The 18,112-nt window shown below is 47.1% G+C and overlaps 1 protein-coding gene across 3 annotated transcripts in view; it reads right to left on the bottom strand.

Moving 5' to 3' along the window:
* The window catches only part of PKNOX1 (PBX/knotted 1 homeobox 1), a 44,718-nt gene that overhangs the window by 19,711 nt on the left and 6,895 nt on the right, over nucleotides 1-18,112 (bottom strand). For 2 of the 3 annotated variants that reach the window (XM_052637231.1, XM_052637239.1), the window contains exons 2-6: nucleotides 11,530-11,605; nucleotides 6,228-6,296; nucleotides 5,209-5,315; nucleotides 2,781-2,908; nucleotides 606-777 (exon numbers count right to left, since the gene is read on the bottom strand). In XM_052637231.1, the coding sequence (XP_052493191.1) occupies nucleotides 606-777; nucleotides 2,781-2,908; nucleotides 5,209-5,259 (351 nt within the window). In that variant the 5' untranslated portion in view covers nucleotides 5,260-5,315; nucleotides 6,228-6,296; nucleotides 11,530-11,605. The remainder of the gene's footprint in view (nucleotides 1-605; nucleotides 778-2,780; nucleotides 2,909-5,208; nucleotides 5,316-6,227; nucleotides 6,297-11,529; nucleotides 11,606-18,112) is intronic. The other variant, XM_052637224.1, reaches the window with a different exon arrangement.

Here is an 18,112-nt window from a genome sequence, read left to right as displayed (position 1 = left end):
CACTCCCCTGGGGCACTGCAGTGACATCACCCCAAGGAACTCTCCGTGGCCTTCAGAAAGCACAGAGAACCCAGAGGTTGGGAGCACCGCACCTGGGAGGAAGGTGCCCTCGTGAGCCGGGCTGGCTTGGACAGAAAGGCCAAGGAGGCCGCGAGGGGGGCCAGAGGCTCTGTTAAGCTGGCCCCAGCTCTGCGCTCATGCCCGCTCCGCCCCAGGTCTTCATACAGTCTATCACCCACCAGCAGTGCTGGCCTCCAGAGCAAAGCCAAGGTCCACGATCAGGGGAGAGCTGAGAGCTGATGCTGGGCTCAGACACACTGCCTGGGAAGCAAGGCAGGGGGCACGGCAATCCCAGAGGGCCTTCCCAAACACTCGGGAGGGACTGAACTCCTGGCCCACTCAGCTCACAGGCTCAAGCCATCTGGCTGGATTACTACAGGAAGGGGTCACCGGAGAATGCTGGAGACCTGGCTGATCTCAAGAAATGGAAAATTCCCCGCTTCAGCAAAACCAAAAACAATCCAAAGTTCTAATTAGAGATGTACAATTTATTCAACAGGTTAAATTTAGAAGAAATAAAAATGAAAACCGTGAATTTTACTTACTAAATTGTCAGTTTCTGGATCCTCACAGAAGAAGGGCTTTCCCTCCTTCTCCTGCTTCCTCACAAAGTTCTCAATGTCCACATCGAAACTGGCAGAAGTCGTGCCTTCTGAGCCCTGTGTAGACTGTTCACATTTTTCAAACAACAAAGCTAATAATGGAAATAGTGGATGCCTGGGGGGGGGGAAATGTTAAAATATGTGTTCTACATTTTCATGAAAACGCTTTAGTATGTATATACGCACTGTTTTATATAAGAGCTTTGCTGAGATATAATTCACATGCCACACAATTCACCCGCTTACAGTTTATAATTCGGTGGATTTTAGTATATTCACAGAGTGGTACAACCACCACCGTCAATTTTATAATATGATCACCCCCCAAGGAAACCCTGTAGCTGTTCATGGTCACTCTCCATTCTCCACCAAACTCCAGCCCCAGGTCAGCACTAATCTGCTGTCTTACAGATTTGCCAGTTCTAGACATTTTATACAAATGGAGTCATATATTATGTGACCTTCAGTGTCTGACTTTTTTCACTTCGCGTGGTGTCCTCAAGGCTTGTCACTGTTGGAACATGTGTCAGTCAGTACCTCCTTCTTTGTTCTGGCCACATAATATTCCACTGCATGGTTAACACCAGCTGGCTAACTCCGGAGTTTACATCAGGTCCATATTCTACTTCGAGTGGATTTTTGTGTCGGGTGTGAGCTTAGGGCCTGGGTCTTCTCTCTGCTCACCGACGTCCAGCTGCTCCAGCGCCATTTGTTGGAGAGTCTACCTCTCCTCCGCTGAGAAAATCAAGTAGACAAAGCCTTCCAGCTTCATTCTTCTTCCTCAAAATTGTTTCAGCAGCTCTAGTTCTTTGACTTCCATACAAAATTTACGACCAACTTGTCTATATGTATAAATACATCCTGCTGAGATTTTCATTGCAACTGCTGCAGAGCTAAAGATCAATTTCAGGACATCTTTACGATGTTGAATCTTCCCGTCCATGAACACGGCATGCCCTTTTATTAAGGATTTCTTTGACTGCCTGCATGGGCGTTGTACAGCTTTCAGCATAAAGTTTCTGCATGTGTTTTGTCAGATTTACACCAAAATTTTTTTGGAGCTCTTGTAATGGTATTATTATCTTTTTAACTTCGGTTTTCAATTGTACACCATTAGTATAAAAATAGGACTGGTTTCTATGTGTTGCTGTTGCAACCTGTGACCTTATTAAACTCAATTGTTTCATTCTGGAAGTTCTTTGGTAAACTTTGAGATTTTCTATACATAGACAATCACATCATTTGTGCATAAAGCCAATTGAATTTCTGCCTTTCTAACTGGATATGTCTTTTCCTTGTCTTGCCTCACTGAACTGGCTGAACTTCTGCCACAGAGATGAACAGGAGGAGCCAGGGTGGACACCTCTGCCTTGTCCCCAGACTTGGGGAAAACATTCCATCTTCCACCATTAACTATGACATGAGCTATAGGTTTTTTGGTAGTTTCCCTACATCAGGTTAAGAAAGCTCCCCTCTATGACTGCTGCACTGGCGGTTTTTAGGTATAACTGGCTGCTGACTTCTGTCAAATGCTTCTTGGCATCACTTGATATGATCACGTCATATGGCTCACTGGTTGATCTCTGAATGGTGAACCAGTCTCACTTCCTGGGATAAACTCCACCTGGTCAGTAATATTCTTCTCTTTCCATGCTGCTCAATTTTGTTAATATTTTACTAATGATTTTTATGCCAAAGTTCATGAAGCATACTGACTGGTCTTCACGTTTCTTTTTCTGTGTTGTCTTTGTCTGGCTTTGGTGGCAGAGGTGATTCTCCATTCATAAGGTGAGCTCAGAAGCATCCAGTCTTCTGTTTACTGGGAGAAACTGGGTAGACTTGCTGTTTTTCCTTCTTTGTGGTAGAAATCTCTAGTACAATCAGCTGGGCTTAAAGACTGCTTGTTGTAAGGTTAACTAAATGTAGACTTATACTCCAAAACTGTTTTTAAAAAAGATATTAGCAATAACATGGTAACCTGAGAAAACTTTCACCCCAGCATTATCACATTCCAGCCCGCTACTCTGCCCAGCCAACAGCTCACTTTCAGTTTAACCAGGCTTCCATCCTCATCACTCCTCTGAATGAACACCCACACACTTCACATCTCACCGCTACCTATAAATGGCCTGCTTATCTGCATCCATCGGTGTCTGGGACCCCACTGGGGGAGGGCTCACTCCTTCCACATCTGGTTCAGAGCAGTTGGGGTCTTGCTCCGTCTTTAACTCTGTGACTACCTGCATCTGTGAGAGGAGAAAGAGTATTTTTGTTACTAAAAACAAAGTAAGTTGCTGCTAAGTATTCTATTCTCAAAGCAGAGGAATGGCAAACTGCCAGGTGGTTATATAACTGGCAATAGTACGTAAGGAATATACCAACAAAGCTCCTTTGAATGTACTAATAATATGCTTTTAAATGGTTAAAAGAAAAAGGTCAGATTTCCAAACCATTTAAAAATTGAGAGGACTGATGTGTGAAACACATTATTTTCAAAACCTCTGAAGGGAACCAGTGCACGTGAGACCTGACCCGTCCGCCTCTCCTCGCTGTAACATCCTCACAGTGGGTAATGCTGTGGTTGGAGAAGGAGAAACAGTCCACGCTCTCTTATTTTGTCACAAAAACAACTCAAGCCCAAGACAGTTCATATGTGTGATGGGGCTGGAATTCTCCCTTCCCAGTCCTTAAACTCAGGAATACACAAGGTATAAAACTTTAAGGAAAGTCACTGCATCTAGAAAGCAAAGACCAGCTGTGTTTAAAGAACAGTTTTAAACACAAGAGGAAGTCTTGAAGCTATTATCATTGAAATTGCTTTGGCTGGCTGTGCCATTTGGAACTTAGGGGGAGAATATTTAAATCCCTAAACATAAAAGAAATCGATTTACAAATAAAACAAAACCACTCCATTAACTTCTCTTATCCTTGAGCAGATCAGTGCCCTGGCTTCTTCAGGGCTGGGGTGTCTGGGATCTACCTGCCCCGCCCCCAGCTGCTACCCCTTTCCCCTCAAGGAGGTAGACTCTTGGGGGAGCCTGGGTGGCGGGGCTCATCCTCAGTCGTCCTGCCAGGAGGGCACCCTGGCGCTCGGGCCGCAGCCCTGCAGGCTGGCTTGGGCTTTGTTCTCTCCAACAGAACAGAGCCAGCAGGTCACTCCATGATGCTTCCGGATGAAACAGCATACTCGGGAATAGTTTCTCTCTTAAAAAATAAACCAAAACCGAAAGCAACTGACTAAAAAAGCCCAATCAAACAGTATTTCTGGAGAGAAGTCTGACAGTATTATTTTTTAAAAAGCTTAAGATTTATTTCAGGATTTTTAAAAATGATTGTGAAAAAAGAGCAATCTAACTGTTCGCCCTCAGAGGGCTGTCCAAGTAGATGTGGTCGATCTATATTGTAGAAAATCAAATGCTTACTGCAAGGAAGAACGCTCACAACAGTTTTCCACATCCTGGGAGGTGCAGAGCTATTACAAGCACTGGCCCAGCCCTCCCTGGACTCAGTGCCTCAGGGCGGGGGTCAGCTGCAGGGGCAGCAGAGGTGAGAGCATGTGAGGGTCCAGGGTCCCCAGGGCACAGAGCCCGCAAGAAGCCGCCACAGGGATGCCATTAGATGTGCCTCTGAGAAACAAAATCACTTGGAAATAGCAGAGGACTTCTGGTGAAGAGAGCAGCCTGAAACAGAATTCCCTATCTCTGAGAAGTAGAAACACTTAATTTGAAAAGTCAACAAAAACAAAATTGCTGCAATGGGAAACATTCCAGGAATGGCACAAAACTGTCCATCAAAGAAAGACCTAACTTGGAAAGGGAGGGGCACAGCCTCCAAATCTCACCAAGTGGGGAGTGACAGGTGGGTGAGGTGCCCCAGGCTTGGGCGCTCCCTACACCCTCAAGCAGGGAGCTGGGTATCATGACCGCCTCCTGCAGGGATAGGAAAAGTACAGACAGAACCCCACGTGTCATCAGACGAGTCCCCTCCACCGCCCACGTCCACGGACAGAAACAGAGCATATGGTCCGGCTCCACTCAGACCAGCAAGCGGGCAACACGGGAATCTGCGATCATCACCACAACCAGCTTTTCTGTAAAACCGACATTTACTAACACTAACATTAAAAAGGTAAATTCCCAAGAAACTCTGATTAAGGGGACTCAAAGTTACTGAATCTTGGTGTTATTTAGGAAACAACTTGAACAATTCTACAGCTAATCCTTCGGAGCACCAAGATGTAATAAATGCATCGAGCATTTAACAGTGACCCTGCATCCGCAGGGAGGCATGTGTGAATGCACAGACGCTGCGGGTGCCCCAGCAGGGAGGCGTGTGTGAACGCACAAGAACTGCTGGTGCTCCAGCAGGGAGGCGTGTGCGAACACACAGGCAGGCGCTGCGGGTGCCCCAGCAGGGAGGCGTGTGTGAACGCACAGGCGCTGCGGGTGCCCCAGCAGGGAGGCGTGTGTGAACGCACAGACGCTGCGGGCGCTCCAGTGCCAGGTGGGTGGGCTGCTCAGGGTGTGGGGCAGAGTGCAGCGCTCACTTGTTGCCCATCTGGATAGCTGTCTATGCTCAGTGTCTGTGTCGCCATCATGGTGAATGAATTCCTTATAAAACATCAGATCGTCTTGAGTCAAACGCAAATGGTGTCTGGGGAAACAAAAACAGAGAAGCATCAGTCACTAAGTTAGCGCATTGCTGTCCGCTTACTACATAGCGCCCATATACCTTTTAAAATACGTTATTTCCACACGGAAAGTAAAAAGCACCCTTCACTACGGTCTAAGACAAACACTACGCAGCACTCTGCACCTGCCTGGTAATCACACATTAGTGCCTGCCTGGCTGGGTGTGTCAGCTCATTTGCAGGCATCTGGGTCTCTTCCTCACTGAGCAACACCTAGTAAAGTCTACATGTGCAGGACACTGTCCTGGGCCCTGGGGCTTTCCCAGGACCACAAACAGGAGGGACACCAGGCAGCACACGGGAGACATGGGCAGGAGAACACGACAGAGGGCGAGCGTGCAGCTGGCGGGCCCCAGGGCCATGTGACACTGAGCCTGCCAGGCCAGTCTTAGGCAGGAAGGACACAGGAGGGCTTGGCGGGGCGGGGCCAGGCATCAGCTCACAGCCACAGGCAGCGCAGAGGTGGACACTGCCATCCACCTGTCAGTGCGCACTCAGGTACATGAGATGAGGGAACTAGGTGGGGACAGAGGATGACGGGGGCAGCTGCCCACCACCCACAGGCAGTAGCACAGTGGTGCTGTGTGCAGAGGGATGGCAGGGAAGGGGCACCATGGGGGGCACAGAGCAGGCCACACCAGCTCACGGTCCAGGTGAACATGGTGGTCTTCCTGGCGGGCAGGAAGTCCTGGGAAGGTGTGAGCAGGAAGGCAGAGGCTTCAGCTCAGGACAGACCCTCTGATGGTGTGCAGGGCAGACTGAATGACTGTGGCACCAAGGAGGGCGGGGGCGTGTGGACAAGAGCCTCAGGAGCACAGGCTGTGCAGAGGGTCTGGCTGCGTGTGGGAATGGTTGGGAGAGTTGACAGTCCTCACCTGAGCAACCGGCTGAGCAGAGCCGCATGTCCGGAGGTGGAGCCAACCGTGGGGAGCAGGTTCTATGGCCTGAGGGGAGAAAGCAAGAGACAGGACGTTGCAGGCTCGAGACGCTTCTCAGCATCCACAGGGAACCTGAACAAGCGAGGCTGGGCCACAGGGACAAGCCCGGCACCCATCATGGTGCGGCCAGCACGTGCAGAGGCCCGACGTGTCCTCCAGGAGGGCCCATGTCCTAGCCCAGGCCTGCACACGGAGCCTTACTTAGACACAGGATCTTCACAGATGTCATCATGTTAGGGGTCTCGAGAGCGTGTCCTGGAAAGGGGGGAGTGGAGAGGCTCTAGGGGGCAGCCAGGTGAACCCCTGTGAACTGGAGGCAGAGCCTGGAGTGACACTGCGACAAGCCAAGGACCCCTGCAGCCAGCTGGTCGGGAGGGACCAAGCCGGGAGGGCCTGAGCTGCTCACTGACTGGTGTCCCCTGACAGCAGCTTCCGGGCAGGTCTGCCACGGTCCCTACAGCGGACCCAGACGAAACACAGCAGAGGCCCTAGAGAGTTCCAGGCAGACGACCAAGGCCACAGCCACGTCAGCCTCGGCTGGAAGCCAATTCTCCAAGGTCTCTTTCGAGGACCCACCAGCAGGGTGGAACACACAGCAGCCAAGCCCACTGCTGCCCGATCCAGGTCGTGGGAGTCACGCTTCCACTCTTCCAACTTCGAGGGCTTTCAGAATGCCCGCAGTGAATACCGCGGACAAGCCAAAATTTTATCAACAGAATATATAGACGTGTAGTCCTTCTCACTACCAAATCTGGTTAAACCTTCAATATGGGACCTAACTGGGTACAACTGTTCTAAAAGAGAATTTTGAAATTTGTGTCAAAAGTTTTGAAAATACATTCAGTCTACAATGGAAGAAACTGGAAGAAGTGGGGGAGGGGGTGGGGGGAAAGCAACTCCATGTGACTAATATTTCATTGAGTAAAGATGGGGGAAAGACACAGATGTACAGAACAGTCTTTGGACTGTGGGAGAAGGCGAGGGTGGGATGCTCTGAGCAAATAGCATTGAAACATGTATATTACCATATGTGAAACAGATCGCCAGTCCAGGTTCGATGCATGAGACAGGGTGCTCAGTGCTGGTGTACTGGGATGACCCTAAGGGATGGGATGGGGAGGGAGGTGGGAGGAGGGGTTCAGGATAGGGAACACATGTACACCCATGGCTGATTCATGTCAATGTATGGCGAAAACCACCACAATATTGTAATTAGCCTCCAATTAAAATAAATAAATTAAAAAAAAAAAAGATAGGGGGAAAGAGTGCCAAGGTAACCGACACTGCCGCAGGACACCCAGGAGGAAGCCAGAAGAGCAGCCAGCAGATGGCGCTGTCCGCGCGTAAGGGCAGTCCAGGTCCAGGCCAGCCCGCGGCACTGTGACAGCAGCAGCAGAACAACCCCCCACCTGGGCAGTAACACTGACTGGCACCTGCGGGCGGGCAGCGGAATTCACGGGGTTCACCCGGGCAGAGTTGCTTGGGCATAGGAGGAAGGGTCTGCTCCGGTCAAGGCCTCTGCCAAGCTGCTACAGGCCCTCCCAGATCACAGATAGACCCTGCCCTACTGCACAGGAAAGTAAGTTTCTATTACGTTTAAACTCAAACAACAGTGTCTTCACTTCTTTTTGGAAAAGATTATACTCCATTTATACTTACTTAAAAATATTGGCTATATTCCCTGTGCTGTGCAATATACCCTTGAATCTTACTTTATTTTTAAAAAAATATTTATCTACTGCTTATTTGGCTGTGCCAGGCCTCAGTTGCAGGATTCGGGATCTTTAGTAGTGGCAGCATGTGGGATCTTGTTCCCAGGCCAGGGATCAAACTTGGGCTCGCTGCATTGGGAGTGCAGAGTCTTAGCGAAGATAAGGAAGACCCTATCTTGTCCATTTTATACCTAGTAGTTTGTGTCTCTTAATCCCCTACCTCTATTTGCCTTTCCCCTCTCCCTGCTGGTAACTACTAGTTTGATCTCTGTATCTGTGAATCTGCTTCTCTTTTGTTATAGTCACTAGTTTATTTCTTAGATTCCACATATAAGGGAACCATGCAGTATTTGCCTCTTATTTCACTAAGCATAATATCCCCCATGTCCACCCATATTGTCTCAAAAGGCAAGTTTACATTTTTCATGGCTGAGTCATATTCCACTGTGTACATGTACCACTTCTTCTTTACCTACTCATCTGCTGATGGACGCTTAGACTGCTTCCACATCTTCGCTACTGTAAATAGTGTTGCTATGAACATCTGAATCAGTGTTTTCGTTTTCTTCAGATACATGCCAGGAGTGGGATTGAGGGATCACACGGGAGCTCTATTTTCAGTTTTCTAAGCAACCTCATACGGTTCTCCACTGTGGTTGCACCAATCTATATTCCTACCAACAGTGCACACAGGTCCCCTTTCTTCCGAGTGTCCTCACTACTTACTGTCATGTGAGGCTCCAACTCATTTGAAAAGACCCTGATGCTGGGAAAGATTGAGGGCAGGAGGAGAAGGGGATGACAGAGGATGAGATGGTTGGATGGCATCACCAACTCAATGGACATGAGTTTGGGTGGACTCTGGGAGTTGGTGATGGACAGGGAGGCCTGGCATGCCGCAGTTCATGGGGTCACAAAGAGTCGGACACGACTGAGTGACTGAACTGAAATGAACTGAACTGAGGCTCCAACATACAAGTTGGAGAACCACCAGCCCAACAGACATACAACACCCTGGTGTTCAAGGGCAATAAGACATGGGCTTTGTTTATTTTATTCTACAAATTCCATCCAGTTAAAAAAGGACACATTAATGGAAACTGTCACTTTGATACCCTTTCAAAAGTCCAGCCAGACTAATACAAATGAAGAAAACACAGCTTTCCAAACTTCATGTACAGAAATCTTAAAACTAAAAGTAATTTTAAAAGTACAAAATTTAAAACAATACATCCTTTTTCAGCTGGCAATTATTAAATCTAAAAGAGTGGTGTGCCACTTTGCTAGCAAAGATGAAGTGAAACCTGCCACACTGAAGGAGTCCCAGGTCCCACAAATCGTGACAGCAATTTGTCAGAAAGCAATTTGACCATATGTATTTGAAGGGCATGCTCAATCACCAATTCATGACCGACTCTTTGTGACCCCATGGACTGTAGCCCACTAGGCTCTTCTGTCCACGAGATTTCCCAGTAAGAATACTGGATGGGCTGGATGGGCTGCCATTTCCTTCTCCAGGGGATCTTCCTGCACCAGGGACTGAACCCATGTCTCCTGTATCGGCGGGCAGATTCTTTACCACTGAGCCACCAGAGAAGCCCCGACCATAGGTATGCATACTAAATCACTTCAGTCATGTCCGACTCTTTGCAACACTAGACTGTAGCCCGCTATGGTCACATATCAAAAAAAGGTTACAATCTTCTCGAAGTCAGCATTAGTGTTGTGACCTTGAAGGCAGACAAACATATGAAATGTGAGCCAAATCTAACAAGCATTTTAACATTTCTGAGCATTCTAGTCCAGGACAACTGACAAATCAGGAAAGAATCGGAGGCAGACAGACTGGCCGAGTCCCACCAGGTGGACAGACCTTCCTGCTCAGAGCAGATGGGAAGGTCTGAGCTGGCTCAGTCCACAGGGACCTGAAGAAGAGATACAGCAAGTGGGTCAAAGCAGGCCCGGCTTGGCAGCACCCCAGCTCCCCACATCCCAGCCCATGTGATACCCCACAGATGACAACCTCGACACGTCTGAGATGACTTCCCTATGGCCTCAGCGGTGTCTCTAAAGCCCTCAGGGAGATTTAGATTTTGATATTATTGTGTTTAGCTTCACAGAATAATCTGTGTATTTAGAACTTAAGTTGTTTGCAGTATTTAAGAAAACTTGGCAACTTAATCTTAGACATCAGCTTTGATTCCAATTTGAAAGGTGTAACTGAGTTACTGAATTTACACATTTCTTTTTTAGGGAAAAGGTATGAGAAGTTTACTAAGATTGCAAACATTTCTTCCCTTATGCAAGTTTACTGACTGCCAGGGACTATTCTAGGTCCCAAAGGTACAGCAGTAAACAAAATCAAGTTCCTCATCCCATGGAAGCCACTTACTGGCAGAAGGCTTGGAAAGTGTGGTAACTTGAGACTTGCCACACGTGTGATTTTTGAGTGACATCTACTTAAGAAACTTTGATTTAGTCAGACAGTTAAGGTGCTTAAAATGAAAAAGGTCTCTACTAAAAACTAGGTTTTCAAGCTGCATAAGGAGATTAAAGTTGTATATGGGTGCATGGTACATGTGAAAACGGTACATGCAGTCTGATCATCTTGAATTGATCAAAGGCTGTCTTATAGGTGAAAGATCAAAACTGACTAAACTTATAAAGAGAATAATAAAAATTGTACATAAAAGCATAGAGGAAAAAACAGGCCTGTAGCCTCAATAAACACTGATTTTATTTTTTTTATTTTTAAAAATACTTTTCTCTGTTTATTGGCCGTGGTGTGTCTCCGCTGCTGTGCAGGCTTCCCTCTAGTTGGAGCGAGTGGGCGCCACTCTCCAGCTGTGGTGAGCAGGCTTCGTGCCGCGGGGCTCCTCGTGTTGCGGAGCACGGGCTCTGTGGTGCTCAGGCTTCGGGAGCTGCCGTCCTAGAGCACGGGCCAGCAGTTGCGGCACATGGCTTAGCTGCTCTGAGGTATGTGGGTATCTTCCTGGATCAGGGATTGAATCTGCGTCTCCTGCATTGGCAGGTGGATTCTTTACCACTGAGCCACCGGGGAAGCCCATAAATGTTGATTTTAAAATACCATCAAATAAACTCTTCTATGCTCTAAACTTCATTTCAAAGGGCATTAAAAACTCATGGAAATGTATCCCATTGTTCACTGCAGCACTATCTACAATAACTAGAACATGGAAGCAACCTAGATATCCACTGACAGATGAATGGATAAAGAAGTTGTGGTACATATACACAGTGGAATATTACTCAGCCATAAAAAGGAACACAAATGTCAGTTCTAATGAGGTGGATGAACCTAGAGCCTATTATACAGAGTGAAGTAAGTCAGAAAGAGAAAGATAAATACCGTATTCTAACACAGGCATATGGAATCTAGAAAAATGGTACTGAAGAATTTACTTCCAGGGCAGCAGTGGAGAAACAGACATAGAGAATAGACTTATGGACATGCGGAGAGGGGCGGAAAGGGGGAGATGAATGGAGAGAGGAACATGGAAACTTACATTACCATATGCAAAATAGACAGCCAACGGGAATTTGCTGTATGGCTCAGGAAACTCAAACGGGCTCTGTATCAGTCTAGAGGGGAGGGAGATGGGAGGGAGGTTAAAGAGGAAGGGATCATATGTATACCTATGGCTCATTCATGTTGAGGTTTGACAGGAAACAACAAAATTCTGTAAAAGCAACTATCCTTCAATTAAAAACAAAAAACTCATGGCAAGAAAGCCAGAGGGAAATGATGTGTTTTATCCACATTAATAAAAAATGGAAACAGAACCTACACACCAGCCACAGGACAATGAATGGTAGAATCCACAGTGGTCCCGAGCATCAGTCATGGACATGAAGGTTAATCATGGCAATAGGCTCATGGTGCTGTCAGGAGGAAAGGCAGGGCACAGAGTCTGCTGGACACATGGCTGGGCCTGATGCAGCCCACAGACACCTACTGAAAGTCTTCCCTGAGCCAAGCTCTGTTCTCAGTGCTGCGGATGGGGCAGCAAACCAGACACGGTCCCTGCTGTCAACAGACAACCTCACAACCATGTTGAAAAAGTGTCCAGAATTAATATGGGAAGAAGAGACATCTGTGAGCACCCTGAGCATGTGGCTCTCTCCCACATCCTTTATTAACTGATGTTTTCCTCTGTGGAGGTCTTCTCTACTCCTGGTTCATCAATCCTGAAACACTTTACCATTTCTCTTGCTACTATCAAAAGTATCTCGTTGTCACTATACTTTCTGGAGGACTGCTGGGTAAGAAATGCCTCCAGTCTGCAGGCTAACCTCATACCTACCAACATTTCTAATGGTTTATGAAAAGTCTACTGGTTTTTCTCAGCACATGCAGATAAAATCCCAATCAACATTCCTGTGTTTTTCTTCTTTTGAGAAACTAAAAAAATGTCAAGCTATCCTGCAAGGCCACAGTAACAACAAAGAAGTGGTAATGGCACAAGAACAGGTAAATGGGCCAGTGGAACAGCAGGAATGAGACCTCAGACCTGCCAGGGCTGGAAGGAAAAGCACCAAAGATGCAAAACGCTTTGGAATCTTGATGTGTTTACGAAAACCTCTCTGAACTCAATCAGTGCCTGCAAAGTGCGAGTGAACCCGGGGTTCTGGCGCTGCTCCCCACAGGCACTGTGGTGGTCAGCCACGGGCTCCCACTCAGCCTCGGGCAGGTGGACTCTAGGGGACCTGGGCTGGCAGCGCAGAAGCCCCACAAGGTCAGAGCTCCATGTCGCCCTCCTGTTACATAACCCACACAACGCAGAGACACACTGAGCCCTGGTCCCAGAAGGGAGCGTCTTCACTGTACCGCCAGCGCCACAATGGGCTCGGTGAGGGTGGGAGGGAAGACAAGGCAGGCAGCACCTACCCAGGGTCTACCTGTGTCCAGACCCCCACAAGCACTTTAGAACACATCCCCAAGCTCTGACATGCCTTCCTCCCTAGAAGAGGGTCTTTGTCCCCGCCTCTTAAACCTGACCCTAGTGACTCACTGGGAACCACGCATGAGACAGCATCCAAAGTGAGGCTGCGTGAGCCCAGGCCTGCGGCAGCTGTCACCATTCTCACTGGGTCACTCAATCCTAGAGCCCTGAGCGTCCCCCCAACCCCCGTCAAGTAAGAAGTCTGACTAACCAGAACCCCACCTCCCCCTCCATGAGGAAGCGCAGGCCACAGGGAATGTCTACGCAGAGCTCCACAGCCCAGCTCACACCCCTACTGACAGCCAGCACCAAATTTCCAGTTTGAGAAAATCCCTCCCCAAGACCCCAGCCCTCAGACACCAAGCCACTCCCGGGCCTCCTGGTCCTCCCAGCTGAGGACCCCAACCTGTAGGGCAGAGACAGGTCACTCCCACCACACCCTTTCCAAACTCCTGGCCACAGACCCAGGAGCAGAATGAACGGGTCATCCTGTGCCCGCACCCGTAGGGACCAGGACACTTGCTAGTCTCTGCAGCCCTGCCTGGCCTCCTCCTGCTCATGAGGCTGAATGCCTCCGAAAGAGGCTGGCTGCCAGGCCCGGCCTTTCCCTCTACATGCTATTTCTGAGAGCACAATAGACTTTGTTTTGTGAAAATTAGTAAACAGAAACCTCAGTGAAACAGAGTCAGGAGGCCAGCAGTGGTACTCTCATAACCTGACAGGAGGAACAGCCAGACAAGAAATGGACAGACTCTTCTCCCCACTTCCCAGAGCTCAGCCAATGGGGCAGTGTCCCAACCCAAAAACGCGAAGCCACTAGATGAACCCTGGATTCCTCCAGTGGACTCTGTTAACTCCCGCTCTCCCAACCTCCCCTTCTTTTAAAAAGAGTTCTCCTCTCCTGGCCAGCCAGGGACTTGCCCAGGCTCCATGTGGTTGCAGACCTGAAATTGCAGTTCTGTGTTGATCCTGAATAAACCCAGTTTTGCTGGCAAGATAACTGGCAGTCTATCTATGTCAGAGCAACTGTTTCTAAGATGACTATAGAACTCCCAAGGAAATCAAGAGAGTATTTGACAATCTGACAACTTTGATGCCTACAAATACTAATTTCATCAATTCAATCTATGAATTACTGTGTCATTCAAAATGGGAAACGCTAAGAGAATGGATGAAGAAGGTACACAGCACGACCTTCAGTCATGTGATGTTCAGTGCTGCACAAATGTAACTCTGCACACACTAGTGAGTCTAAAGAAAGTGCCAACCTGGCTCCAAGTGGCATCTCCCAGCAGCAGTCAAGGTATGCAGTCATACATTTCCAGAATATCCCACCACACATTCCTGAAGAGGAAAGGGACTCTTCCTCCCTGCTCATCAACACCTATAGGAAATACATACTGGAGCCAAAGTATGTTAACAGCACATGAAGGACTCTTGACACTGCCTGTGAGCATCTAAGTTAAAACACTGGGCCACAAAGACCCTGGGGTTTCCCAGATGGCTCCTAGGCAGTAAAGAATTTGCCTGCCAATGCCAGAGATGTGGGTTTCGATCCCTGAGTTGGGAGGACCCCCTGGAGGAGGAAATGGCAACCCACTCCAGTATTCTTGCTTGGGAAATCCCATGGACAGAGGAGCCTCGTGGGCTATAGTCCAGGGGATCACAAAGAGCCAGACACGACTGAGCGACTAAACAACAACGTGCCCCACTGCCATCACAATGTCTGGTACACGGCAGGTGCACAATAACTGTTTAGTGAATGGTTGCTCCATTTAACACAGGAATTATCTGTTTCGTGAAAGTTTGCTGTAATTCACTCCAGTGCCTCTTTAAAAAAAAACAAAACACTTTTTATTTATTTAAATTTTATTGACGCACTGGCTGGCTCTTTGTTGCTGTGTGCACTTCCTCTAGTCGTGGCGAGCAGCGGCTCCTTTCCAGTTGTGGTGTGCAGGCTTCTTCTTGAGGTGGCGTCTCTTGCTGCAGAGCACAGGCTCTAGGGTGCAGACTTAGCGGCTATGGCGCACGGGCTCAGCTGTTTTGCCACATGTGGGACCTTCCCAGACCAGGGACGATCCTGAGTCCCCTGCACTGGCAGGCAGATTCTTAACCACTGGACCGCCTGGGAAGTCCCCAAAGATAAATCTTGACTACCTTCTCCATCTCATCTAAAGTTCCTGGTCCGTGCAAGTTTTCTACCTCCAAGGTCAATTCTGGTCCTTTATGCCTTCTTTATAAACCACTCACATCAGCTACTTGGTCTTTTTATCATCTGCTCTGGAGAAGGAAATGGCAACCCACTCCAGTACTCTTGCCTGGAAAATCCCATGGATAGAAGAACCTGGTAGGCTACAGTCCATGGGGTCGCAGAGTCGGACACGACTGAGCGACTTCACTTCAAATTTACCACCATCAAATTGTAATGCATGTTATTATTTGTAAAATTTTCAGCCACATCCCTTTTAAAATACTATGTTCTCATTTCCTCAAAATCAGATTTGCAAAAAGCAAAAATAGATTTGCCTTAACTTTATTTTCCTGGTTTCTTGAGTTGAAAGCTGAAGTCATTTATTTTCCTTGTTCTCTAGTAAACGGTTAGGTCTACTCCCTTTGTTCCTCCTGAGAGCTGGCTTGCCTCATCCCATGAGTAGCGTTCAGTAGTCTTCTGTCTTTCATTTACAGAATGAACACTGATCTCCTCTTTAACCAGCATTATAAAGAAGGGGGTCCTAGCATTTTCAGGTGGATATTTTTAGCTGTCCTTTCACTCTTAGGTTCTGTCTAGGTTGCACTGTGGTCTGAGAATCTGGTCTATAGAATTAACTTTTCAAAACTTGGGATTTTTCTTTGTGGCCTAATATGTGGCTGGTTTTTGTTCAATGTTCTGTGTAACTGAGAATCTATACTTTAGGTTTGTTGGGCACAAGTTTCTGTACATCATCAGTTCTAGCCTTTAAATCCTTTCTATCAGCGGTTCTCTACTGGGGGCGATTTTTGCCCCCAGACGTTTGACAACTTCAGTTAACATTCTGCCTATCACAGTGGGTAGAGGCTGGGGATGCTGCTCACCCTGCCTCACTGCCCGGGACAGCACTCACAGAGAACCACATGGCACCGGTGCCAGTGGCCCTGAGTCAAGAAGCCCCTCCGCACCTTCTCTTCTCTCTGGTCTAACCTGGTTTGTGGCTTGCTGAGGAGCCCCCTGTCAACTTCTCCCCCTTGGATCAACCTTCTGATTTTTCTACATTTTGATACATTGCTACATTACTGATACATTAGCTTAGAATAGAAAGAACTGCTCTTCTCATGCTTTTGCCTTGAGTTCAGTCGACACTGGTATTGCTAAACCTTTCTTTCTGTAGGACTGACAACAGTTTTCTATCCCTTGTTTCCCACCTTCTTATTTTAGCTTTAGATAAAACAAGGTCGCTTGTTCAGGTCGCTTACATACCGCATCAGCTAGATTTCATTTTTCGACTAAATCTGGAGTTTTTATCACTTAGGAGAGCTAACCCTTTTACATTATTCGGTGTCTCTGGGCTTGTTCATGCCATCTTACACCCTTTGCTTTTTAACACACCACGCAAACCTCCTCATTCTCCTCTTTTTTCTGAATTCCTTTTTGTTGAGATGATAAAACTCTTCCTTGCTCCACTCTCCCCTCGGGTACCTGGGAGTCACATATTCTGCCTCCAGTCTCCTACTGGTTACCTCACACCACCTCAGCACTAACACCTGCATCCCAATCTGCTTCCAGAACAAGCATCACTCCTTCGACGAAATGTCAACCTGTGTTATCATTCCACACTTGAATCTGTGCTCCTTAGCAGCAGGGACTCAGCGCTGGCAGTGAGCACACAGCAATCTGGGAAGGCAAACGTGTCTATATTTCAGAATTTTTTTTTTTAACCTTTAAAATGAATTTCAGGGCATTTAAATGTTACACTTATAATCTGGGGTTTACCTGACTATAATGCTTCATTCTCATGAATGACTTGTATGTAACCTGTCATTTATGCCCATGCACATGTATATTTGATATTCTATTTGTTCAGCAACACAAAGCTAACAACACTGCCTCCTTCTAATGGGGGACCAAGTCAAACTTAGCAAAGTATCTTACAGTAACTAGTTTTGAACAGTGGGTTATTCTGACTTGTCTAGACAAGAATTCAGATTATTTTAATGACATTCTAGCTAAAAGGAGAAAATATTTAAATGTTTTGTCTACACTATAATCATCACCTTCAATATTATTTATTTTATGAGAAAATTACATTAAAAAAGCATTCCTTTAAGTTTTGATGGCAGAAATACTGGGAATATTCCATACTATGTTATTTCACTCCATGTATCAAATTCAACAGTTGAATTCTCCACTTGGAATTCACATAGAAAATCTTTAAAAAAAAAAAAAAAGGCAGGAAAAATAACATAAAGATGGAGAGATTTTTAAAATTTAAAATAGTTACAGGTTATAGTCTTGGGATATACTAGAAAGTGAAAGTCACTCAGCTGTGTCTGACTCTTTGCAACCCCATGGACTGTAGCCCAGCAGGCTCCTCTGTACACAGAATTCTCCAAGCAAGAATACTGGAATGGGTAGCCATTCCCTTCTCCAGGGATGTTCCCAACCCAGGGATCCAACCTTTGTCTCCTGCACTGCAGGCAGATTCTTTACCATTTGAGCCACCAAGAAAGTCCCAGGATACACTGGACTAACATTAACATTGAAACTGAGAAACAGGGACTTCCCAGGTGGTCCAGTGGTTAAGAAAGAATCTGCCTTGCAATGCAGGGGATGCAGGTCCAATCACTGGTCAGGGAACTAATAACTCACATGCCCTGGAGCAACTTAAGCCCTGTTCCTCAACCAGAGAGTCCGTGCAACAAAGATCCCCCATGCTACAACCAAGACCCAATGCAACCAAATAAATAAGCTTAAAAAAAAAAAAAAAAAAGAGAAATAAACATCTAAATAAACCATAGGTAAAGCATGTCCTCAGGCAAGTTAACTAAACACTAGGTCCCCCGCCAGGGGACCTCCCTGGCGGTCCACTGGTTAAGACTCCGAACTTCCACTGCAGGGGCTTGGGGTTTGATCTCTGGTCTGGGAACTAAGATCCCACATGCCACGCAGCAT

Source organism: Budorcas taxicolor, chromosome 1, assembly GCF_023091745.1.
Source record: "Budorcas taxicolor isolate Tak-1 chromosome 1, Takin1.1, whole genome shotgun sequence".
NCBI classification, from domain to species: domain Eukaryota; kingdom Metazoa; phylum Chordata; class Mammalia; order Artiodactyla; family Bovidae; genus Budorcas; species Budorcas taxicolor.
This window is presented reverse-complemented; position numbering and strand designations above follow the sequence as displayed.